At 34.3% G+C, this 27,749-nt stretch overlaps 1 protein-coding gene across 1 annotated transcript in view; it reads left to right on the top strand.

The window, feature by feature from the left end:
* Positions 1-26,123, top strand: part of vipr2 (vasoactive intestinal peptide receptor 2) — a 41,979-nt gene extending 15,856 nt beyond the window's left edge. The window contains exons 4-13 of the mRNA XM_051097964.1: positions 4,007-4,098; positions 13,539-13,636; positions 14,000-14,135; positions 15,699-15,849; positions 19,743-19,803; positions 19,976-20,045; positions 20,962-21,053; positions 21,592-21,727; positions 22,234-22,275; positions 24,157-26,123. Coding sequence (XP_050953921.1) covers positions 4,007-4,098; positions 13,539-13,636; positions 14,000-14,135; positions 15,699-15,849; positions 19,743-19,803; positions 19,976-20,045; positions 20,962-21,053; positions 21,592-21,727; positions 22,234-22,275; positions 24,157-24,330 — 1,052 coding nt within the window. The 3' untranslated portion in view covers positions 24,331-26,123. The remainder of the gene's footprint in view (positions 1-4,006; positions 4,099-13,538; positions 13,637-13,999; positions 14,136-15,698; positions 15,850-19,742; positions 19,804-19,975; positions 20,046-20,961; positions 21,054-21,591; positions 21,728-22,233; positions 22,276-24,156) is intronic.
* Positions 26,124-27,749: the final 1,626 nt, after the last annotated feature.

Here is a 27,749-nt window from a genome sequence, read left to right as displayed (position 1 = left end):
ACAATGATACTCAAATAACCTTTATATATATACTTTTCCAAAGAGTTTTTTAACTAATAAAACATAAAACAAAATAGTAAACAAAATTACAAAAATGTTAATACTTTAAAATATGAATAAAAACTATAATATTTTTTACAATGATACAAAAATAACTATCATATGTACAGTTGCAAAGAGTTTTTTAACTAATAAAACATAAAACAAAATAATAAACAACATGGATTTCTATGGAAGTTAGAATCCATCATGGATTTATTTATTTTATTGATTGATTTATTGAAGTTCCTTATGCTTAACAAAGCTCCACTTGAATAAAAATGAAATATTGTAAAATATTTTTATAATTAAAAAAAATCTTTTCCGTTTTAACCTATTTAATAGTCAAGTTCTGGGGTTCTTTGCATCAAAAAAATTGGGTTACATTACTGCAGTTCACCTGTCTTCTCTACAGTAGCCCTTAAAAATTGACTCCACATGTAGCCTTCTTTCTGTCATTGTTGCTGATGTCATGTTAGACGTGAGGGGTTTGGACTGATGTTCCATGCACAGAATGGAAAGTAGCTGTCTGTCAGGCTTGTGCTGTACAAAGCTCTGTGCCTTTGCTTTTGTGTCCCTGAATGGCAGTTCACAGCAGCAAAGCAGTCCCGCATTGTGCTCCCGCAAAGCACTTGCGCTTCTGGACAAATGCATGTTTGATTACCGTTCTGACAATTTGAATTCAAGATAAGAGCTCACATGATGACGTACATTAGCGGATCTCTGTGAATAGGACAAATAAGGTGGTCCAGGTTTTCAAAGATGGGTCAGTTAGCACTTTTATAAAGCCTGAATCTGTCTGTTTGTACAGACAGTCCCTTTTGTCGGGCTTGTGTGTGTGTTTTAGTGTCTGTATGCACATGTGTGTTCGGATCTGCATCGCTGGGTGCGTGTGAGCATGTGTGGGTGTGTATTTGGGGATTTGTTTCAGGCTGGACACGGACAAAAATAAATCTCCATGTTGATACATGTCAGGAGAGTTTACATTCTCTCTCTAGCAGAGTAGTCTGCAGTGATGTAGCTGTGCTCGACCTCATATTTGGCCTGATGAAATGGCATTAAATATTCATTCTGCCGTCCTCTCAGTCCTAAAATATACATAGAATATACTCATGTCACAAGAAGCTCTGAGTAAAATGCTAGAAGTAGTCGCACTTGAAGTGTTTTCACAATCACGTAGTATTGATGTTAGTAAATATACTGAATTATCTTAGCTGACTTTTGTAGGTCAGCGTTCTACTGTGTGTCTAGTGTGTGCTAGATTTTCTGAAGTGAGGAAGAAAAGTCATCTCCTTACATCTATTAAATTCTCATTAAAGCTGAGGCCATTTTTTTATGTTAGAAGAAAAATTTTAAATGAATTTTAAATGCAAAAAAAGCTTGCAAATTAAAAAATGTTTTGAAATTATGTATAAGCTTATTTATTTATTTATTATAAGCTTGCTTTCGCCACAATAAATAGATAGATAAATATGTTCTTCTGTTTCTGCTATGGAATAAATAATATGTTTTTAAATTAAAAATGATAAAAAATGTTTTGAAATGGTCCATGATAAAAAAAATATATAAGCTTGGTTCTGCCACAGGAAGAAAATAAATAATGAAAAAAACATAAATAAATACAAATGGTAATTGTTACTTTCTGTCGCACAATTCTGACTTTTTTTCTTGCACATTTAGTGCATATTCATAGACAGCTTTGTTCTTCTGTTTCTTCCGTGGAATAAAAAAATTGTTTTTGAAATTAAAATTGTTTTTTAAAAAAAATTGTAAAAAATGTTTTGATATAGTCCATGCTAAAATAAATATAAGCTTGGTTCTGGCACAGGAAACAATTAAATAATAATAATAAAAATAAAATAAATAAATAAAATAAAAATGGTAATTGTTACTTTTTGTTGCACAATTCTAATTTTTTTTCTTGCAAATCCAAAAAAATTTTTTGCCATGAAATAAAAAACATGTTTTGGAAAAAAAAAAAAATGATATAAATATATATAAGCTTGGTTCTGCCACAAAAAAATAAATAAATAATTTTTAAAAAATACAGAAAAATGGTAATTGTGTCTTTCTGTCATGGGTTATAATAAAATAATAATTACAAAAATAAATAAATAAAAATGGTAATTGTTACTTTCTGTTGCACAATTCTGACTTTTTTCAGAGTTGTAATATGTAAATTCAGAGACAGCTCTGTTCTTCTGTTTCTTCCAAGGAATAAAAAAATTGTTTTTAATTTTTTTGTTTTTGGAAATGGTAAAAAAAATGTTTTGAAATGGTCCATGCTAAAATATATATAAGCTTGGTTCTGCCACAGGAAAAAAATAAATAAATAAAATAAAATAAAATAAAAAATGGTCCATGCTAAAATATATATAAGCTTGGTTCTGCCACATAAAATAATATAAATAAATAAATAAAAATACATAAAATAAAAATGATAATTGTGACTTTCTATCACATACTTGAGATATTTTTTCTTGCAATTCTGAGAAAAAAGTGAGAGTTTAGATCTGTAAATGACAATTCTGACAGTTTCTGCCATAGAATATAAAATAAAAATTAAAAATGTTTTGAAATTTTAAAATGTTAAGAAATGAAAAAAAATGTTTTGAAATGGTCCATGCTAAAATATATAAGTTTGTTTCCGCCACAAAAATGAATTAATAAATAACTTTTTTCTTGCAATTCTGAGAAAAAAGTCAAAATTACGATGTATAAATTCAGCGACAATTTTGTTCTTTTGTTTCTGCCATGGAATAAAAAGATAATTGCTTTTGTAATAGATTTTGTTTTTTTTTTCCTCGCAGTTGCGAGTTTATAGCATACAATTCCAACTTTTCTTCTCAGAATTGCAAGTTTATATTCTGCAAGTCTAATTTTATATCTAAAAAAAAAAATCTGAATTGTAAAATAAAAAGTCACAATTACTGTTTTAATTTTTTCCCATGGTAGAAATGAGCTTCCATAATTGACTGAATTGTAAATGAAACAAACAAACAAAAAAAAAGAATTGTTAATGATATTTAGTGAAAAGCATTTGACTAATCTAATTTATCTGACTTTTTTACATTAGAAAATTGCTAAAATATGTTTTATAATAATGAATTGTAAGTTATATTATTGTGTTTTAATTTTTCAATAGTTTCCAGGTAAATCAACCTGTGGTTTGTTTACTTATACAGATGGCTGTCTCTGTAAAATACATTGTTCTGTTGTTTTTCACTCTATCCGGTACTATTTTTAAATCAGATGTTCAAAACAATCCATGTTTCAGCCTGCTGGTTTTCTTGTTCAGAGGTCTGTTGGGTGTTGTAATGTTTGTCTGATGTATAAATGTGTTCATGTACTCTTTGTTAGTCTGCCAGCTGCTCTTCTCCAGGTGTAATGGCGGTCATTGATGCAATGCAACGTGTAGGAGGCTGTTGTTTCGTTACTGAGAGTATTAGCAAGCCTACACGCAGACACTTTAATGCACGAAACACAAATATTCTGTATTTATACTTCACACTCAGCCTCTGCCTCTCAGCCTTGACTGAATGCATCAGTGATGTACAAAGCTAGTCCATTATCACTGGTGCCATATGGATTTACAAGTATAATGAGTGCAGTGCAGCCCATGCAGCTAGAAATCACACCTAAAGAAAAAAAAACAGAAATAAGGAGTCTCTACTTTACAGTCAAAAGGAAAACTATATTTTGCTTTAAGCTTCGTTTTCTTTATGCAAAATGCTTTTGGGTGACATTTCTTGGCAGACTTTGTTGAGCATCACTCTATTCTTGATACATTTCTTTGATTAGCTTATTTTTATGTTTAGTTTCCTCTGATATCTTTCAGCGATGTGCACGTTTCAGTGTTGTGAAGCGTTACCTACCAAAACACTCTCTAATGCTGGTTGTCTGTCTAAATTGCCATTAATCAGTCTGATAAATTGACTGTTAACGAAGCGATGTCTGTTTGTTCTAGGCATCATTAGCAGGAACTGCACTACGGAAGGCTGGTCCGACGTGTATCCCAGCATCCAGAAAGTTTGCTTTGAGCCCACCCCTGATGAAAAGGTGAGCGACTGAACTTATCCTTCCCATGTCTTGAAAATAGGGCTTTTGATTGTACACAGTGCAGTTAGGATCATTGTGCTAACCATCCTGAAGGAGCTACGCATGAATGGCAGTGGTAAAGGAAGATATTTTGTCTGAAAGGCACTGTTGTTCCCTCCACATGTGCTATAACCGCAGACAAATCGGCATGTGTGGATGCTGAGGGCACTTCAGGACCCTGAACCTTTTAGTGCCCACTATCTAGCCTGAATCTATGCCAGCTGGGACTACCTTTGGGGCATAGACCGTGTTTGTGTGCATTTGGAAATGCGAGTGCGTGCATGCATGCATGTGTGTGTTCATGCGTGTGTCTGACAGAGACAAACGGTCATAGAAAGCACTAGAGTTTTAAAAGAAAGCGAGCAGCTGGCTCAAGTGTGTTTTCATGGGCTTTCAACCAAATTGCTCGCCGTATTATATTTCTCGGGATCCCGAATTTAGAGACAAATGATTTCAGATGCATTTGAAGTTGAAAAGAGTGCCAGCGAGCCAAAAAAAGATAGAGATGATAAAAGAATCAGAACAGAGAGGTGCTTTTGTTCCTTTTTGACAGCAGAATATTAAAAATAAATATATAAATGTCCAATAACATGTAAGGTTTTGTCCTAAAACTAGATTCTCTCAATTCATGTCATGAAACAGCTAGCCGCCTGCTTTAGAGATTTGAATATTCAATCAATGAACTGAAGTTCATTGGGGATTCTGGGAAGTTTTTGTTAATTTGATCTATGTGTTCTATTTTCTGTGGTTAGATGGCAATTTATGTCTTTAGAGTTGTACCTTGTATTAAAGGAGAACTATTATGCCCCACAAAATGTAATATACACTTGAGGTCAAAAGTTTTCATACACCTTGCCGAATCTGCAAAATGTTATTATTTTACCAGAATAAGAGGTGTCATACAAAATGCAATTTATTTTTTTATTTAGTACTGACCTGAATAAGATATTTCACATAAAAGACATTTACATGTAGTCCACAAGAAAAAATAGTAGTTGAATTTATAAAAATTACCCTTTTCAAAAGTTGATTCATAATACTGTGTTGTTACCTGAATGATCAACAGCTTCTTTTTTTCTTTTTTCAGCATTTTTGTGTATTTGAATTAGGGATGCACTGATGTATCAGCTGCTGATATTTATCAGCCGATTTTTGTTTATTTTAAAGCCATCAGCATATCGGAAATAGCATGAAAAGTGCTGATACCGATGGTTTATTAATTAACTGCATGCAGACAATGAGTTGCATGTCTGTTGCATAATCCAACGTTTTTCTCTGGGCAAAATAATTAAATACTTGCCAAACCAAAACATAACGTACATACAAAACGTACATACGTACAAAATGTACACAACATATGCCTATAAATTTAGGCAGTTTTTTCTCTCAAAACGCTTTTTTTAGCGTTTTTTTTTTAATCCAGGCTGCAAACATTTTTAAATATCTTGAAAAATACTTTTATGTCTTTAAAGCGTTGACAGTTTTTCTTTTGTTTAATACATTTGGTCAAAATCTAGAGAAAATGATGCTGTATTGGCTATGACTAAGCGCAAGATAGGCTACCAGATCAAGACTCACTTTGTTCTTGTTTTTTCCCTTTTGAGTAAAGAAAAACGGTATTATTACTACTGTTATTATTAAAGGCAAAGAAATTTTAAAAACTTTAAAAAACAGTATTTTTTCTACTTAAACCAGTTTCAAACCGGCAGCAACAGAAACATTCAAATGCCATTTCTGCTTAGAGTGAACCGACTGATTTTTTTATTATTATTATTTTTTGTTTTTAAGCACTGCTTCATGCAGTTGACCAATATCGGTATCAGAATTGGCCAACAATTGTTTGTTAAAATCGCTATTGGTATCGGTATCAGCCAAAACAAAAACCTATTGGTGCAACCCTAATTTGAACCCTTTCCAACAGTGATTTTGAGATCCATCTTTTCACACTGTGGACAACTGAGGGACTCATATGCAACTATTACAGAAGGTTCAAACACTCACTGATGCGTCAGAAGGAAACTTGATGCATTAAGAGCCAGGGGGTGAAATCTTTTGAACAGAATGAGGATGTGTACATTTTTCTTATTTTGCCTAAATATCATGTTTTTTCCATTCAGTACTGCCCTTCAGAAGCTACAGAAGATAATGACATGTTTCCCAGAAGACAAAATAAATTAAATTTACCCTGATCTCTAAATTTCAAAAGTTTTCACCCCACCGCTCTTAATGCATCGTGTTTTCTTCTGGAGCATCAGTGAGTGCTTGAACCTTCTGTAATAGTTGCATAGAGTCCTTCAGTTGTCCTCAGTGTGAAAAGATGGATCTCTTTTTTAACAAAGTCTCGTATGCTCACCAAGGCATTTATTTGATTTACAATTTGAAATACCTGTTTTCTAATATATTTTAAAATGTGATTTGATCCTGTGATGACAACTGTCATCAGAGCCACAGCTGTCATTGCTCCAGACTTTAGAAATCAGTCATTCTAATACAGTATATAGATTTGGTGCCCAAGAAACATTTTGTTTCAGGATCCTATAATGAATACAAAGAACAGCTTTTATTATATAAATTTTTTGTAGCATAAAAAATTTCACTTTTGACCCATTTGTGAGGGGTGTCTTTATTAATATGAAAATTAGTAGCTGATTTTCTTATTAATGAGCTGAAGTGTAGCTTACTGTGATTTATTTTAAATTTATTCATAAGCTGCAGCAAGTGAAACACCTGGCAATGTTATTATGTTCTTTCTTTATTGCCATTACAAGGGCATCAAGATATGTCCCGTAAACTTAACTCTCCTTGCCTTAATAGGAATGAAAAATAGATATTTTTCCATTGAATTTTTGAATGCTTTAGTCAAACATGTCTTTTTGTAAGTCAGTTTTTAGCTCGTACCCATGGCTGGTTTTGACAAAAGATTTGTTGCCTAATTAAGTCTTCATGGCATTATTTATCAAATAAATACTCAAAATAGATCAGTGCTATTTTATGGGGGTAGTTAGTCCTGAGAATGCAGGGAACGAGAGGAACGTTTGTGACATTGTATGTCTGAGACTGTATGGAGAAACTGTCATTTTGACAAAAAGGAAATGTCTCCAACATAATCAGACGAAACCTCCCCTCCATAACTTAAACAGCCGTCTGAGAGAAAGTCTAAATATGGATTTAAATGCAAATGTTAAGTATCTTATACCCCGTTTAAGTTATTATGACGAATAAATGTCCTATTATGTTTTAAAATGTCCTAGATTAACTCTAGTCAGTTGGCACGAGTTAAAGTTCAGCAAAGGCATTTTGAATGTAAAATCGTACAGTTTAATAAATTATGATGCAAAAATGGCTAGTCTGGATGGATTATACACCAAAATGACATTAAACTGCACTGGGGGAATACTGTATTTCAGAGAAAGCTAATACTAGAAGATGACAGGACTCAAATCGTCTTTAACTCTAGAAAGTTGAAACAAAATCTACTTTTATTAGAGGGATTTTCTGTAAAAATGTTTTATATTTCTTTCTTCTGTTGTGAGCGTGTGGTTTCGGGCATTTGTGGACATGCGTCATCTCCAGCAGAGAGGGCAGACGCCTCTTATGGCTGGATAAACAGTCTTGTGAAGCACAGTGAGTTGTCAGTGTGACTTGAGGTGATACCAAGGATCAGAGCAGACATGCTGACACATCGGCCCGCTGTGATTGGCTATATGTTGAAAGGAGATGCGTGCCGTGACTGAAGCAGCCTTGAAATGGTGCAAATCAGCTATAGACACAAAAACAGGATGATCCAGCATATAAATTGGATTTGAAATGGATTTTATTACAACCTGTTTGACATCTCTGTAGGCTGAGCAACAGACTTGCTTTACATATACAGTAGCTTGTGCTTTAAAATAAAATAAATAAATAAATAAATTAATAGTGTTTTATTTTTATATCTCACTGTGTGGCCTCATATCTTTCATTTGCAACTTGTTTTCTCATATTTCAACGTTACATTTCACATTGCGACTTCACTTTATATCTCAGTGACTATTTCCTGTTTTTAACTTTCTCACATCTCTCCCCCTTATTTATTTGTTTATTTGTTTAAAAGTTTGAGGGCCAGAAATTATTTTTGTCATGTTTTTGTCTGTTATGCTCACTAAGAAGCATTTATTTGATATCAACAATGCATTAAAAACAGCAACAACTTGAAAATGTCTCTTTACACCATCATTTTTATACAATAATATAATGCTTAAAATAAATACATATGAATATATATATTCATGTGTGTGTATATATATATATATATATATATATATATAATGTAATTTATATTTATTCCTGTGATGACAAAATTGAATTTTTAGCATACACATTATATTAAAAATGTTGAAAACAGTTGTGCTACTTAATAGTTTTGTGGAAACAGTGGTACATAGTGTAAGTATTGATTTGTTTTTTGTTTTTTTGTTCTTTCAGAATTTTTTTACAATGTTATAATGCTTAAAAAAATTATATATATATATAAAATAAATAAACAATTGAATTTACTTACCTGAAAATGTCATTCTACACCATCATTTTTCTACAATAATATAATGCATAAAATAAACTAATATATAAATACATGCATATATATATTAGGGCTGGCAAACGATTAATCGCATACAAAATAAAAGTTTGAGTTTACCTAATATATGTGTGTGTACTGTGTGTATTTTTAATGTATATATAAATACACACACATTAATGTATATATTTAAGAGAAATATGTTATTTATGTACAATTTTTTTTACATATATTATATAAATTCTATGAAAAATGGTAATAAATACATATACTGTAAATATTTCTTTAATATATACATGAATGTGCTTGTATTTATATATACATAATTATTACACACAATGCACACACTTATATTAGGAAAATTTAGACTTTTTTTTGTATGCGATTAATCGCAATTAATCGTTTGCCAGCCCTAATATATATATATATATATATATATATATATATATATATATATATATATATATAAACAATTGAAGTTTAATTTACTTAACTTGAAAATGTCATTCTACACTTTTTAGCATAACAATACTACACCTTATCTAACATAAAAAATAGACATAAACATAGTGTTAATGGTACAGTATCAAAACCAATCAGTGTAAATGACCTCAGTTGTCATTGGTTAAACTCTTCGCTTGTGGCAAACACACTGTTTATCAGAGCGGGCCATAAAAGGAAAATCTTGTTTTATGTTTTACTTGCATATTGTTCTTTAATGTTTAGAGGGACAGTACGTCTCCCTTGAAATGTTTTCTGTCAAAATTATCATCAATTGACTTTTGACATCACCCAGAGTTCAGCACGTGCTCCGCAGTAAGGCGCTTGGCAGCCGTACGGTTTGGGATGGTGCCCGGATGACTCTGCGCTGCTTGTTTGAGCGATGAGCGGACAGTTTGCTGTTTTCATTCTGATCCTGTGTCGGGGGAAATGAAACATTAAAGCAATTTCCTGAAGGGTAGAGAGACAGTAGCAGAGGGCACATTCCCATCCTCGCAGAGTTCTCTCGTGGAAATTAACAGAGATGACTAAAGTCATCCTCCTAAGAACACTGATCGACCTCAAGTCTGAAACCTGATTTCTTGAGCCCCGTCCTGCTTCGCTTCAAAGGAGTCCTGCCCCAGGACACTTCAGAGAAATTAAAACAAGCCCAGTGATGAATTAAATTGGACATTGATCTTCTAACCTTGGGGTATTGATTCTGTTTAAAAGGACACTTGATATTAATTTTAGGTTCACTGCGAGTGATATCACCTGATGAATGTACAGATAAATTAGACTTGGTTGTCTTTCACACTTTATTTAATACATTAGAGTGAAGGTTATATATGTAACTTAAATCATTTACTCTTAGATGAGACAGGTTTTTAATAGGTTCTGGCTTTGTAATTTCTGTCACCAAATGGAATTCCAAAATTAATGACTGTTTTCAAACAGGTTTTTCATATTATCTGCTGTTGAAACAACTGATTAGATATTAAATAGCAGTGTCTGATTTTTCAAGATAATCAGCATTAAACATTGAGATGTAACACTTCGAAATCTAAATAGACTACTTGGACATCTAAATAATGCTCACCTTTTCCGGGATCTTGCGTCGCATGTTGAGGTCCAAGTGCCATATTAGTGTCACTTTTAATCTGAAATTCTCCAGAAGTTTTCCATGGGCATTCCCTTAAACACATAATACATCCAACAATAAATAAGAGACTGTCTGAAGAAGGAAACAGTCCCTCATCTCATCCAAAGCCAGGGCAGAGGCTGGTTTCTGTCTCCTCCTTTTAACTGCTGCAGCTCTGATAACCTGCACATCACTTAGTTGTTTATGGATGATGTATTACAGGCTTAGTATGAAATACTCGGAGTAGTGAGAAAAGATAAAAAATGTAAACCATTAGTTTTACTTCTGTATGGGTGTTTTTTCCCTACTTCGGGTGCATTTTTGAATGTTACGTATAGTTGCATCTTTTTGCTTTTGTTTGTTTTTATACATAAATGTTATACTTTTTTCCCTACTTTTCAAATACCTTTTATTTATAGATTTTATATTATAATACTTGTTCAAATGTCAGTGAAACTTAATAAATATAAACTAAACTTCAATATTTAGTGAAAAAAACATTTATATAAATTATGACTTTCGCCACTTTTTTAATATGTCTTTGCTAAACAAAAATAATAATTAGCTCTTTTAAAAAAAATGTAAATATTTTAGTGTTTTCTAACCTTAAACTTGTGGTCAGTATTGTACACTGTGACATACAGTACCTAATTTTACACTAAAAAATAAAAGTTATGAATTGGCAGGCATTTATATACAGTTGAGATCAAAAGTTTACATACACCTTGCAGAATCTGCAAAATGTAAATTATTTGACCAAAATCATACAAAATGTATGTTATTTTTTATTTAGAACTGACCTGAATAATATATTTCACATAAGATGTTTACATATAGTCCACAAGAGAAAATAATAATTGAATTTATAAAAATTACCTTGTTCAAAAGTTTACATACACTTAATTCTTAATACTGTGTTGTTACCTGAATGATTCACAGCTGTTTTTTTGTTTGTTTGTTTGTTTAGTGATAGTTGTTCATGAGCCCCTTGTTTGTCCTGAACAGTTAAACTTCCTGCTGTTCTTCAGAAAAGTCCTTCAGGTTCCACAAATTCTTTGGTTTTTCAGCATTTTTGTGTTTTTAAACCCTTTCTGACAATGACTGTATGATTTTGAGATCGATCTTTTTACACTGAGGACAATTGAAGGACTCGTATGCAACTATTACGGAAGGCTCAACTGCTCACTGATGCTCCAGAATGAAAAATTATGCATTAAATATACATATTAAAAATACATAAAATATACACTATTCAACATTTTTACATCATTTAGTGTCATCAGTCACAAATGTACCATGCAGTGCTCTAAAAGCAAAAACACATGGATAAAAACACTCTAAATGAACAGAGTAACCAAAAGTTGTAAAATATCCATCTCACGCTAAATTTAGTGAGCTTTTATGCTTAAAGAAGTGCAGGAGGAATGTTCCTGGTAGTGCTATGCTGTTGTTGAGTGGGTTTGTGGCTCCAGTGTGCCAGGTTGTAAGTCAGACTAAAAGAATGCTGTTTATGGGGGATGAGTCTGTCTGAGCTTCATCACGCTCTTCCACCACCAAACAGCCGCCTGGCCAACTCGCCATTTCCATGCTTATTAGTCACCCTGTCATCCTTGATCCATGAGAGAATTCACATTTAGCTTGTGTACATCTTTCATCACATTTAAAACATGGCACAGAGCTTAAACACATTGCTTGTATTGCTGAGTGGTGTAAATGGAAATGGAATGTTTATTTAGACATTGTATATGTGCTGTACTCAGTTCAATATAGCAACAGTGCTACTGTCATTTAAAAAAAAAACAGTGATTATACACAAAAAAAACGTATTGCGCTGAGGTATTGTTTTGATTGGAAAATCAGTTGAAGTCAAATGTTTAAATACACCTTGCAGCATCCGCAAAATGTTAATTATTTTACCAAAAAAAGAGGGATCATACAAAATGCATGCTATTTTTTATTTAGTAGTCACCTGAATAAGATACTTCACATAAAAGACATTTACATATAGTTCATGAGAGAAAATAATAGTTGAATTTATAAAAATGACCCTGTTCAGAAATGTACATACACTTGATTCTTGTTCATGAGTCTCTTGTTTGTCCTGAACAGTTAAACTGCCTGCTGTTCTTCAGAAAAATCCTTCAGGTCCCACAAATTCTTCGGTTTTTCAGCATTTTTGTGTATTTGCACCCTTTTCAACAACGACTGTATGATTTTGAGATCCATCTTTTCACACTGAGGACAACTGAGGGACTCATATGCAACTATTACAGAAAGTTCAAACACTCACTGATGCTTCAGAAGGGAACACGATGCATTAAGAGCCGGGGGGTGAAAACTTTTGAACAAAATGAAGATGTGTACATTTTTCTTATTTTGCCTAAATATCTTTTTTTTTTTTTCATTAAGCACTGCCCTGACATGTTTCCCAGAAGACAAATTAAGTTACATTTCCCCTGATCTTCAAATTCCAAAAGTTTTCACCCCCCCCCAGCTCTTAATGCATCGTGTTTCCTTCTGAAGCATCAGTGAGTGTTTGAACCTTCTGTAATAGTTGCATATGAGTCCCTCAATTGTCCTCAGTGTGAAAAGATGGATCTCAAAATCATCCAGTTATTATTGGAAAGGGTTCAAATATACAAAAATGCTGAAAAAACAGAATTTTTTGTTTGACTTCAAATCATTTAATATACATATAATTTTATTTTAGTATTTTTAAAATATATAGTAGTATATAGTATACTTTTGTTTTTAAATAAAACAAATAAAACTGCAGCTGAAATGCCAGTTTTAACCATGCATTTCCACTGTATGGAAATGGCAGCTTTGACATTTTGTTCTACTAGAAAAAAAAGGTATGATTTTTCTGCATCATGAGCGTGGGCTGGTGATGACAGAATTGAAATGTTCTGAGGAATGTGCAACACGATGGGACTAGTCAAATTTAGACATGTTATTGAATGATTTTTGCCGTAGTGATTTAGACAAAGAGCTTTACTGTATCTATAATAAGCATCATTTTTGCCAACTTAATTTTTATTTATTGATAATTGCATCTAAAATTCTTTTGAATCAAAAAACATTAATTAACATTTTTTTTAGTGGAGCATTAGTCTAATGTCTAAGAGGGAATAGCTGAATTTTCTGTGGGGTGTGTTAACCGGCTAAAAATAAAATATTGCAAATACAAAGTGTTTCTCAAATTCTGTTTCTTTCTCTGTCCAGGTTGTTTTCTACACGGTGATGAAGACCCTCTACACGCTCGGACACAGTCTCTCTCTCATCGCGCTCATCACCGGCAGCACCATCCTCTGTCTGTTCAGGTCTGACACTGAGTCTTAAGTAGTTCCAGTAGTTGTGTCTGCTTTATATTACTCTACACTTTGTATGGATGGATGAGCCTGCCTTATTAATTGTAATCGTTGAGGAGTCGAATTTGGCAGGCTTCTGGGCGACTATATTTTAAACTTTTTGACATTGAGGATAAACATTATTCTTGGCGCTTGGTTTTAACCCAATAGTGTTTATCTAGCTGGAATGAAATTATTAATTTAAGAAGTTGTCTGGAGATGTGATGAATGGAACAGTGCTCAAGACTCTCAGCATTTTTCTCATAAACTAACCATAAGCACAATTAAAATAGAAAAGAGGCCATGTTTATTTACAGCGCTCTCTCGCTCCAACAGAAAACTCCACTGTACAAGGAATTACATCCATCTGAACCTGTTCTTTTCGTTCATACTGAGGGCCATCGCTGTGCTGGTCAAAGATGCCATTCTGTTTTCCCACGAGAATGTAGAATGTACAAAGCAGCCGTCACTGGTAAGTGAATCCATTCAGTGTTATAAAAGATTTCTATTTTATATAAATGCTGTTCTTTCGAACTTTGCGGTTCGTCAAAGAAACAAAAAATATATTAAGGTTTCTACATACATATTAAGCAATTGGACATTAAAAAAGAAAGGTCATAATTGTGAAATATACTCGGAATTACCTTTTTTGTTTTTTTTATTTCATGGGAGAAACAAAAAAATAAATAAAATAAAATAAAAACATAAAAACAGATGGTGAGTGAATTCACCCCAAAAAATGAAGACATTTTTTTAAAGAAATTAATTTAATTCAGAAAGAGATGATTAAATGAATCATAAGTGACAGTAAAGACATTTATAATGTTATAAAAGATTTATATTTTAAATAATGCTGTTCTTTTAAATTTCACTATTCAGAAAAGAAACAACAAATATATCAAGGTTTCCACATAAATATTAAGCAATTGCTTGTAAACGAAGAAAGGTCACAATTCTGAGATATAAACTTGCAATTATTTTTTATTTCATGGCAGGAAAAAAATAAAATAAAATAAAATAATAAAAACAGAATTTTAATCCCATAATTATGAAATGTAAAAATGGATATCTTAGAGTTTACATCTCACAATTCTGAAAAACAAAGTTTTTTTTATTTAGATATTTTATAGATTTATATTTATATATATTTTTTTATTTTATTTGTTTTATTATTATTTATTTATTTATTTGTTTAATTTTTTGATTTAAAATAAAAATAATTAATAAATAATTACAAAAAATAATAAAATGCTAATAAATAATAAAAAAAAAAATGAAAAGTAATAATAATGGGCATAGGCTTCCATAGGTGATAACTTTTTTTCATGGCAGGAACAAATAAAATAAAAAAAATAAAATAAAATAAAATAAAATAGTAAACTCAGAATTTTGATATGTCAACTTGGATTTGTGAGAAATAAAAATATATATATCTTAGATTTTATATCTTACAGTTCCAAGAAACAAAGTCTGATTGTGAGATAATAATTTATTTATTATTATTATTATTTTTTTATTTTTTTCATTTTTTAATTTAAAATAAAAATAATAATAATGGACACAGACGTCCATAGTTGACAACTGATAAAATAAGAAATGTTTCCTGAGCATGAAAATGTATAAAATAAATGTCAATCAGGTTATCCTGTTCCCATTCCTTAAAGCATTGGTTGAAATAGAAGTTGTTTTACCAGACGCCTCAAACAAACAGCAATGTTTGAAAGAGCAAATACTTTTCAGGAAGTCCACCTACAGATGGTTTACTTCCAGCTGTCTGTGCACATTAAACTGGGATGTGAGACAGTATTCTAACATCAAAAAAATTACACACTTCACCTTTAAGAGTCTGAACTGAGCTAAGCCAGTTTCTTAAAACATGCATCGTCAACTAAACACATTTTATGCTTCATAGGTGGTTATTTCTGTCACTGCAGACCATAAAACCTTAAATCTGTACACATGTTTGCTTGTAACACAGTCTTTGGCTTTTCAAAGATATGAACTGCACGTTGAAGTTCTTTGTGCTGTTGTTTAGATTGGTTGCAAGGCCAGTCTGATCTTCTTCAACTACTTCATCATTGCAAACTTCTACTGGTTGCTGGTGGAAGGACTGTACCTACACACACTATTGATGGTCATCTTCTCTGAGAACAGACACTTCATCATCTACCTCCTTATTGGATGGGGTAAGACTTCATTAGAAACACTGACCTTTTAAAGCGGTTTCCTTTTTCAAAACCATTTGTTACTTTTCAGAATCACTTTTCAGCTATTCACGTCAGTGTTTTCACATATAAGCAGGTATTTGAGTAAATAAAGGATTATTTGAGTCTGAAGCCTTGAGATTTTCCGCTTCCCACTGCATTTGATGCTTTAGCTTTCATCTTATCTGACGTGAACACATGCGTGCATAGAAAATCATTTGAGAACACACACCTCTTCACGGTGTAGCACTGAATGTCTCTTCCTTAATTCATTCAAACACTTCTGAAAAGATGTCGCTCACTACACAGAGGAAAAACAGCATAGGGAACAAGATGCCGTGCCGTTGGTCTTGTTCAGTCTGTTTGTCTTACATTATGTATTAGTGTGTCTTTGTAGTTTGTTGTGTCCCTGGAGTTTCCAGGCGAGAGAAAGGAGAGCAGGATCTTCATTCATTTCTAGAGGACAAACATGGGCGTGGCTTGCTAGACTCATCATTTCAACACCTCATTAAGCTTCTCTTTCATCATGACAGTGACGACTAACATGGCCTCTTTAATCATGTTCTGTTTACCAGCATTTCCTCTCCGGCTTTACCTCTGTTTAGAGATAGTTGCCCACATCCCAACAGGAAGCTAAAGTTACAATTTCTCAGCAGGTGTCTGAACAAAGATGCTATTTCACTGTGCGTCTCTGTCTGTCTCTATCACTCTACTTGTCTATCTATCTATCTATCTGTCTATCTGTCTGTCTGTCTTTTTCTGTCTGTCTATCACTCTTGTCTGTCTCTATCACTTGTCTATCTATCTATCTATCTATCTATCTGTCTATCTATCTGTCTTTCTATCATCTATCACTCTACTTGTCTACCTACCTATCTATCACTCTACTTGTCTATCTATCTATCATCTATCTATATCACTATTTGTCTATCTATCATCTATATATCTGTCTGTCTGTCTATCACCCTACTTATCTATCTATCTATCTATCTATCTATCTATCTATCTATCTGTCTGTCTCTTTCTGTCTGTCTGTCTATCACTCTTGTCTGTCTCTATCACTTGTCTATCTATCTATCTATCTATCTATCTATCTATCTGTCTGTCTATCATCTATCACTCTACTTGTCTACCTACCTATCTATCACTCTACTTGTCTATCTATCTATCTATCTATCTATCTGTCTGTCTGTCTCTTTCTATCTTGTCTGTCTGTCTATCATCTATCACTCTACTTGTCTAATTACCCATCTATCACTCTACTTGTCTATCTATCTATCTGTCTGTCTGTCTATCATCTATCACTCTACTTGTCTACCTACCTATCTATCACTCTACTTGTCTATCTATCTATCTATCTGTCTGTCTATCATCTATCACTCTACTTGTCTACCTACCTATCTATCACTCTACTTGTCTATCTATCTATCTATCTGTCTGTCTATCTATCACTCTACTTGTCTACCTACCTATCTATCACTCTACTTGTCTATCTATCTATCTATCTGTCTGTCTATCTATCACTCTACTTGTCTACCTACCTATCTATCACTCTACTTGTCTATCTATCTATCTATCTATCTATCTATCTATATCACTCTATTTGTCTATCTATCATCTATCTGTCCATCTATCTGTCTGTCACTCTACTTGTCTGTCTGTCTATCAGTGGCGAATTCTTTAAGACTGCAAGGGAAGCTCAGCTTCCCCTATAATGTCACAAAATTAATGGTCAAATTATGTACTATTGTGTTAACATTTTATTGACTAAAAATGCGTTAGAAAACGTTCATCTCAAAGACGAGTTCGTTCAGAATCAGTTAGATATAGCAGGTCGGCTGACTTGATTTTCTTCTCATACATTCCCGTAGCGTCACAGTGCATTTCCCCGTTGAAGCCCAGCGTCCATTGACTTCAATGCGGCTGCTTTGAACGTTTTTTTTCAGTGCTTTGAAACTAGACGGTCATTGGATAAACGCTGCGATTATGTCCCGCCCACGGACGCTCAGCGTCTCGGGGGGTGAATGAGGAGCAAATGAGGAGTGGGCTGGCCTGGACTCCGAGCTTCTGCGTGATGATTGGAGGGTCTGTCGAAAGATTGCATCTCCTTTTGACTGACAGCGATTTTGTACTATACGGAATCGCTGAAGCTATTCGCGCTCAGTCCCATCGTGGATTTCTCAAGTTCAGTCGAAATAAAACTGCTGCAACCTATTTCTTTATATTTGCTTGGCGAAATTGCTTGATTTTCATCATACATTTCACACAATTATACACCACATTCCTTGTTTCACTTTTACAGAGTTTAATATTTTTTTTAGATCGTTCATTCATTCATTCATGTTAATATTTAATGTAGTAATCAATATATATATATAGATTACTACATTAAATATTAACATGGAGGATGACTATATATATATAGTAATCTTAAAAAATTTTAACATAACATAATGAAACCTTATATTTCTATTAAAATACTTTAGAAATAAATAAATAAATCTCCATAATAACCTTATTTAAATTGCAAAATATTTATACTATATAGTAGCATCTGACTAAAAGAAAAAATACATCATATTTTGCATAATAAAACTAAAGCTTTTTTTTTTACGATTGTTTGCATTGTGACTTACTTATGACAATAAGGCACATTCTTGTGAATAAATAAATAGACAATTTTACGATGTAGGCCGAAAATGAGCTTCCCCTATTTGACAGACCAGTAGCCGCCACTGCTGTCTATCTATCTATCTATCTATCTATCTATCTATCTATCTATCTATCTATCTATCTATCTATCTATCCATATCACTCTATTTGTCTATCTATCATCTATCTGTCCATCTATCTATCTTTCACTCTACTTGTCTATCTATCTATCTATCTATCTATCTATCTATCTATCTATCTATCTATCTATCACTCTACTTGTCTATCTATCTATCTATCTATCTATCTATCTATCTATCTATCTATCTATCTATCTATCTCTCTATATCACTCTATTTGTCTATCTATCATCTATCTGTCTGTCTGTCTATCACTCTATCTATCTATCTATCTATCTGTCACTCTACTTGTCATCTCAGTTCGGTGCATAAGTGCTTACAACAAATACAGGCAATTCACCCTCAATCCAGAAGGGGGCGCCCACAGTAATGCAACACAGTTTGATAACCGACATTCTGAACGCGTCTCTCACTGATACAAGTATAACGTTACTTTAAAGGCTTGCGCACTCAACTGTCTGCGAAATGGAGCTTTGTGCTCTTGTATCCTACCTTTCTCATTCGGCACAAACACAAATATTCCATAATATTTTCATACTGACGATGTATCCAAAGCTAACGCATTCCTACGGTGACACAGTGAGGCGGGCGCGCTCATGTATATGTTTTGTGTTTGTGTGCGCCGGCATGATTACTACAGCTTTCCTCATACCAACAAAATCAAATTAAACAAAAAACAAACAGAATGTCGCTTTCTGCTATTTGAGTTTACTTTGTCACAAAACTGGACTGAAACTCAGCAAATAGACTACGTTACGTGTCGCACTGTTTTTCCACCTTGTCTAACAGTTAACTAAACTAAATATATGTCAAGTATTTATTTCTTGTATGTACTGCAGATTTAAAGTAGTAAAACTAGTACAGAAGAAGGAATGACTGCGCTCACTTGCGCTCCGGGCTGCCATTTGAAATGACCCCATCTATCTGTCTATCTTCTGTCTGTCTATTTGTCCACCTGTTTATCTATCCATCCATTTTCTGTCTGTCTGACTCTGTCTGTAGCCTATATTTACATTGATTCTGCATGAATGAACGTGACCACTGAGTCCACTGATATTTGATCATTCCCTGTCCTTCCGCCAGGATTCCCCACCGTGTTTGTGATTCCATGGATTGTATGCAGGATTTACCTCGAGGACACAGGGTGAGCAGTTGAGCACAGCATAATCAGACAGTGACAGAACTCACATGAGACTCTTAATAGTGGATATTTAAGCCTGAGAGATTAAAATGAGGCAGAAGAAGATGAAACGCATTCCCATTTGCTACCGCTGTTATGAAAGCACTTGTAACTCTTTGATGTCTCCTCATAACAGATGCTGGGAGAGAAACGACGCTCCGATTCCCTTGCGGGTGATTAACTGGCCAATCATGGCATCTGTCATTGTGAGTATAACCTCACACCAGCAATTATAAACACCGAGACCAGCCTCATACTGTATGCATTATGTCAGGGAGGGATTCTGCCAGCAAAGCAGACGTGGCGATGTGCTGAGTCTCACGAACAGTTTCCATGTCCTGGATGGGAGCAAATGTGCCTTTCTCAGCATACATGCCAGGACTCTCTCTTGTGTCCACTGTGCCATTTTCATTTCATAAACCCTCACCTGCAAGATATCAAATGTCTTCAGACAGCACGATTGGCCGTGTTTGACAGCTTTGCCCGAACGCATCCAGGTCAAAATGTTCCTCAGACCTCCAGAGCTTAGGAACGCAATAATAATTAAAAAAAACATCATAAGTTTTTCTGTCAAACATGCTCAGTTCTGTTGTGTTTAGATAACTCTTTCACAGAGCTCTGCATACCACACTACTGTGTAACTACATCTCTGTTATACCCAGAATGCCACTGACAGGTGAACCTTTGGCCAAGATGCTCTGTTTGTTTTGGTTTAAGTTTTTATGGCGGGATTAATTATGACGAACAGAAACAGGTGGCCTCTTTTGTTTCTACTATCTGTCTGATGGATTCAAACAAGATGGAAATTAAAGATGATCAATTTACATTTGGCAGACCAAAGCCAAAACAATTTTTGGTGCATTCAAGGCAAAACATGTAGTTTTAAAATTATTTAAGATGGAAAAATTATTTTATGGTGACAATTTTTGGTTGAACTGTTCCTTTAAGGCAGCAACTGTGCATTCTTATGTGTTACAGCGGTGCAATTATCCTGTAATCTGGTTCAGAGTGTTTTGAGAAGCTCAGATCCAGTGAACAGTGGTAATGTTTAGTCTGGATAATGTCATTGTATAAAAAAGGGATGATATAAAATCTCTTTCTCTTCCTTTCTGTGTTCTACAGTTGAACTTCATTCTGTTCATCAGCATCATTCGAATCCTGGTCCAGAAACTGAGGTGTCCTGACGTTGGAGGAAACGATCAGTCCCAGTACAGGTATCGCAAATGGACGCCAACTAATATTCTATTCTGCAAACATGGCATCGGCCACCACGGTTGAACCCTCGTACATGCTATTCCGGTCATAGCTGAGATGTCCCTTTTAAATTTACCAGAAAAGTTGCATTCTAGCATGAATTTCAGAAAAATGGTTGGAAATGGATGGCTGCTTTCCATTTTTATCCAGGTCCTCCACTATCTATTGTGCATTGCTAAATGTGTACACTTTGAAATGGGGGTGAAATATTTATGCCGCGATTTGTAGCAATCTGAGTTTTTGTTCTGCTGAGAGTGGCACGTTCTGCATTTGAGTGCCCTGTCACTAATGCATGAGAGGCTGTGCACTATTTGATGGCTCTCATAGATGTGCTTTTCCCTTTTTTGTTGTCCTGTAGTTGAGATTTTAGTTTGGAGCTCTCCATTGTGTGCTTGGAAATATACCGTCTATTTGAGAAAAATTGCTGTGCTATCATAACAGTAGAGGTCCCTCCCCATCGCTCCGTCCAAATCTTGTTACTCCTCTTTCTGTTTTCAGGAGACTTGCCAAGTCTACACTTCTCTTGATTCCTCTCTTCGGCGTCCACTACGTTGTTTTCGTTTATGTCCTAGATGAAAATGGAGAGATGGAAAACTATAAAATATTCTTCGAGCTTGGTCTGGGATCTTTTCAGGTGAGGAATGTGCCTAAACGTGTCACTTGTGATTATACATATTTACTTAAACTTTCACTACCATTCCAAAGTTTTTAAAGAAATTAATCTATTACAAACGAAAATTAATTAATTATTAATATTGCTGTTTTTTTGAACAACATTAAAAAAAATCTTACCAACCTCAAATTTAGAATGTTATGAGATTGACGAAATGTGTTTTTCAGTGCTGATGCCGATGCCGATTATTACTGATCAAGTAGACCGATAACCAATATTATGAACCAATATATATGTCTGGTGTAAAATGAAAATTAATGTCAAAATTAAAAATAACAAGGGCTCTGAACAAAAACTTGTTTTAAATGCTTTTAAATTATTTTATTGGCAAATCAGTTTTGAAAATGACTGATACCTATTACCATAAAAATGCCTAAAAGTTGCGCCAGGGCAGTAATCGGTGGACCTCTAGTATAAGAGACTTTATCAGCTTTGTACCATATTAACTTTTTGTGTTCCTTTCACAGGGCTTGGTGGTTGCCATTTTGTACTGTTTCTTGAATAGTGAGGTTAGTTGGCAATTTTATTTATCTTAGCTCTATTGCAAAACCTAGCAAGCTGTTTTCTCCCTACATAGACAGCTGACTTCTAAGACTGCATTCTGACTAATTCAACCTCATAAGTGAACAATCTGAAATACTTTATATATGCAGCAACACAAATAGTACAAAAAAAGTTACAAAAATACAACCACACATTGGATTATATCAATATAATAAACATTTTTTAACACTGAACTTTTTGACAATGCAATTCAGTATCAAAAGATCAACCCATCCTAGGTGTATATTAAAAAATGTCCTGCCTCTTCCAAGCTTTATAATGGCAGTGAATGGCTGCTGAGATTTTGAAGTCCAATAAAGTGCATCCATCCATCATAAAAAGTGTTAATAAAAGCCTGCTAAAGCGAAACAATACATTTTTTGTGAGAAAAATATCTATATGGAAAACTGTAAACACCAAGTTCCGGCAACTGCTGTGCTCATGTTCACAAGAAAGTTGCCGGCAGGGAAAAACAGCAAGGAGACTGCATTAATGTTTTAATAATTTATTGATAAACTAGTGCTTTGTTTACGACTTAAGAGATGAAGTGTAACGCCTGTATGCATGTTACATAAGGACTACATGTGAAAATATTTATTTTCTATTCTAATTGGTTATTTAAAAGTTTCACACAGTGCATTTTACTCTCCATAGATATATTTTTCATGTCTATAAGGCAAGTACACAAAAAGTTTTGAGGTTTCGCACTGAAGTTCACAGAGACTGAGAGAGCAGAAAGCGCATCTTGTTTGCTTTCATTATTTTACAAAAGCACAACGTTTCGTTGTTATTGTGAGTCCACACAAATTAACATCTTTACAGATTCGAAAGATAAGTATTACTATTATCTGTATAACCAAGAATGACAGAGTCATTGCTGCTTCTCTATCTGTCATGCAGGGATCGTGCTACTATTCAGCTTCCACACTCCACACAGACACTTAAAGGAACACTCCACTTTTAAAAAATAGGCTTATTGTCCAACTCCCCTAGAGTTAAAAGTGCTACCACCAGACCCGGAGATCGGCTGAATGGATTCGAAAACGGTAAAACTCAACTGTTTAACTCTAGGGGAGTGAGCCTATTTGCAAAAAAAGTGGAGTGTTCCTTTAAATAGCATACATTTTTCTAGGTTAACATTACATTGAGCTGTCATGTAAAGTTGCTACTACATACATCTTTCAGATGAAAAGCCATATTTGACTGATGAATGATAGGTGAGCATTTGGATGTCCAACCATGTACTGTATTACCACATAGACCAGCCATTGACTATCCGCCACGGACCGTGTGACACTTTTTTTTTTCTGCGACTAACAAAATGTTTACGGTTAGCCGACTATTAGAGGGCAGCCCTACTGTAAACAAAACTTGTTTCTTGCAAGACTAGCATATTTTCACCAGAGCTTACACTACGCCTACGTACTATGTCATTCACTGGAACATCACTCTCTCGTAGTGCATAAGACATAGAGATTATGGTTTATAAAGTTTTAAAAATTTATATTTTTCTTACACAAACGTACTGATTCGCTTCAGAAAGCCTTTATTAACCCATTAGAGCTGTGTGGAGCACTTTTTATGATGGATGGATGCAGTGTATTAGACTTCAAAATTACAACATTCATGCCATTCACTGCCATTATAAAGCTTGGAAGAGCCGCAATATTTTTAATGTAACTCTGATTGTATTTGTCTGAAAGAAGAAAGTCATATACACCAGGGATGAGTAAATTATGGGGTCATTTTCATTTTTGGGTGAACAATCCCCTTAATAACCTGTGTGGCTATGCTAATGCCAATGCTAAACACAATGTTAATAGCTGTTTTATTTGGCTGCTTTGCAGGTCCAGAGCGAACTCAAGAGGAAGTGGCGGAGTTTGCGTTTAAAGCGTTACATCGGTCGAGACTACCGTCTGCACAGTTCATCCATATCCAAGAACGGCACGGAAAACATGTCCCAATTCCATCGGAACTCCAGAGCCCAGTCTTTCCTACAGACCGAGACCACTGTGGTGTGAAACATCCAGAATTGGCGCTATATGAATCACGCTCTTACTTCACTGTTGCCCCTCAGCTAACAACTCTGTGTTTTTCAAAAGCTTTATGCTGAAGAGGAAGAGGCTTTCTGAAGCATGAGATTGACATACAAGAGACACGATCTGTTTTGTCAGTATACAAAATCTTGTTTCATAGCAAACTTTGCTATAAACCACCAAAATAGCACATTATACCAAACCTCTGTGAGTGGGGTAGTATTGGTGGCATTAAAAACAAAAATTCCATTTTTGCAGATACAGATCACATATATATTGCTTTTTGTAAACTCTTTCATTGCATTAGGGTCAGATTATATAATAGAGTTATGTAAATGCTACTTAAGGCCTACAGCAGTTTTCTTAGACGTTCGTGGAGACGCAGCGCCATTCTATCAACACATGAAAACTCAGCCGAGAACATGTCTTGGATGAATGCAAAAAGTGGGTCACTTCTATGCCAAAATCAAATGTGAGGATTTATTACAGCCGGAGGTGTCTCATTTCAGGATAGTCTTACTTCAGATGTTGAAACTGAAAAGTCAGTCGTGCATTCAAATGAAAAGTGGTGATTGTAAAAAAAAAAGCAAAAATACTTGCACTGATATTGAACTGTCCTCACATCTGCAGCATTACATAATGCCATTTGGTCATTACACTACCCCTGGATTTTTTTCTTCCTCTTTTATGTCTTGAAGAAAAGCTACGGTATGAAAAAGCATGAACTGAGATAAAAGATGATACTTTGTCCAAGAAATGTATATTCTAGCATGTGAATGTAATTCATTATTATGTGAGGAGATTCAGTATAGTGGCTTAAATATTTAGTTTGCCCATAAAAAGATTTATCCAGCGATAAACCAAACCACGACTCGCTGTTATTACGCCTCAAATTCTTTTATTTCATATCCCACCGATCAGTCATTTCAATAGGTGTTGACGCTATTTCTGATTATTTTTGCTTTTGTGTTGCTCTGCCTCGCATTGTCAGGGGGAGTTGGGAAATTGTACACTGCAATGAATCCTGCTGTCTGTGCTCTTTTCATTCAACTGAAAACAGATAATTAATCCAGTAGACAGTTGGACGCAGATTTAGGTCAAGTGAACTAACAAAACAGCGAGTGTGAGGGCGTATGAAAGTGACATTTCGGTGTGAGCTGTGCTTTGCGAACAGATTCTGGGAGCTGCGGTCCAGAGACTTCACAATGGGCTGAAAAGGAGATCGGATCTCTTACAGCCAGGCCTGAAGAGCGAGAGGTCCCCGGGACACCACGTGCGAGCTTGCGTTCATTTAAAGTGACACAGATGCCACGGGCAGGGGCATTCAGCATCATTATCAGACTGTCAAGCGGAGAAGAAAAGATGGAGCTTTAATTAGAGCTGGCAGAAAGGAATTGTGGGGTTGACTGAATTATATATTGAAGGAGGGGTTATTGTGGAGGACAGTATGACTTCATTTTGAAAGATCTGTGAAGAATCTGGTCCGTTTGACAGATGCATTTATGATGTAAAAATATGTACAAACAGGGGCCATAATGTTGTGCACTTCTTGTTTATTATATTTAACCATCTGCTATGTTTAATTGAAATTGTTCTCAGTTTTTGCAGTTCTTATGAATGTTTCTTGTAAACTGTACTGAGATTTTTCATTAAATGTGAAAGTTGTTTTTAATCTGTATTGAGTAAATTTGTGCATTTGATTGGTACATTGAAAAAAATGTGGGGCTGAAACAATTTTCATTCAAAAATTGCTAGTAAACACTACCAGTCAAAAGTTTTTGAAGAGTAGGATTTTTAATTTCTTTTAAAAAAAGGCTCTTTTGCTCACCAAGCCTGCATTTATTTGATCCAAAATACAGCAAAAACAGTAAAAATTTGAAATATTTTTGCTATTTAAAATAATTGTTTTCTATTTTATTATATTTTAAAATGCAATTTATTCCTGTAATTTCAAAGCTGAATTTTTAGCATCATTACTCCAGTCACATGATCCTTCAAAATTATTCTAATATTCTGATTTCCTGCTAAAATTATTATTATTATTATGAAAATAAGTTAAGAACAGCATTTATCTGAAATAGAAATCTTTTGTAACATAAATGTCTAGTGTATAATGATACAAGCTTTTTACTAAAGAATCCTGAAAAAAATTACTCATCTGTTTTAAATTATGATAATAATAATATTAATTCTTCAACAGCATATTGGCATGATTTCTGAAGGATCATGTGACACTGAAGATTGGAGTAACGATGCTGAAAATGTAGTTTTGATCACAGGAATAAATTACATTTTAAAATATAAAATATATTCAAATAGAAAGCAGTTATTTTAAATAGTAAAAAATATTTTACAATATTACTGCTTTTGCTGTATTTTGGATCAAATAAATGCAGGCTTGGTGAGCAGAAATGGATTCTTTAAAAAAACATAAAAAACCTTACTGTTCAAAAACTTTTGACTGATAGCATATTTAAGTACCACTGAATAAAAAGCAAAATTTGAAGTAGAAAAAGCTGTTTCAACTGTGCAATGACTCTTTTTTAGCACTATTAATGTAACAGATTTAATTTGAATTTAATTTTTAGCACATATTCAGTTGACGCTGCGCTAATTGAAATTATTTAAGACAGCAAAATAATTTGCTGGTGCATCGTAGATAAGCTTGGTAGGGTTTGTTTTTATGATCCTGGGTCATGGAAACAATAAATGAGATGCTAAAAACGGACCAGTGAAATACGATTACACTTCTCCCTTGCCGATCAACAGATCAGCTTCACCATCAACACAGATGATATCACAACACAGATGATGTTGTTTTGCCTCATTTCCTGTTCTATTGCTGTCTGTTGTCTTATCGCCTTCCTGTATACTCAAAAGGAGCGAGCATGTTCTCCATGGAGGCACAGTAAAAAGTACCGGAGAGAATAACAACTCTCATTTTTAGGCTGCTGCTGGCCTGCTCATCCACAGTTTACAAAGCACTGTTTCTTCACGCAATGTTTGCATGTGCCATCAACTCCATAAAAACAATTGAACCGACAGAATGTCACAAATGAAATTTCACGGTAATTCACGCAGCCTGATTATAGAGTTTTGCGGCTGTCAGTGTAACAGTTGTTTGGATGAAGATGAGGCCTTTGGGCCAGCTTTCATGGACATGATGGTGTCCAGTCTAGGGAATAAAGGATGGCACAGTGCCACGGCAGAGATATTCCAGTCCTCTTGCCCCATGCTCATTAGCAGCATTTGTTAACATACAAATTTAGTCAAATAATATTTTACCCAGTCACACCAGTGTTATGGTATAGAGGGTTTCAGTTACCTGGATGCACATCCTTACTCGGATACTCAGATGCAAACAATACAGCATGGATCCCATTGTTAATGTACTACTGAATATG

The sequence above is a fragment of the Labeo rohita genome, chromosome 24, assembly GCF_022985175.1.
Source record: "Labeo rohita strain BAU-BD-2019 chromosome 24, IGBB_LRoh.1.0, whole genome shotgun sequence".
Lineage (NCBI taxonomy): Eukaryota > Metazoa > Chordata > Actinopteri > Cypriniformes > Cyprinidae > Labeo > Labeo rohita.
The sequence above is the reverse complement of the archived record's forward strand: the minus strand, read 5'-3'. Positions and strand labels throughout refer to the sequence as shown.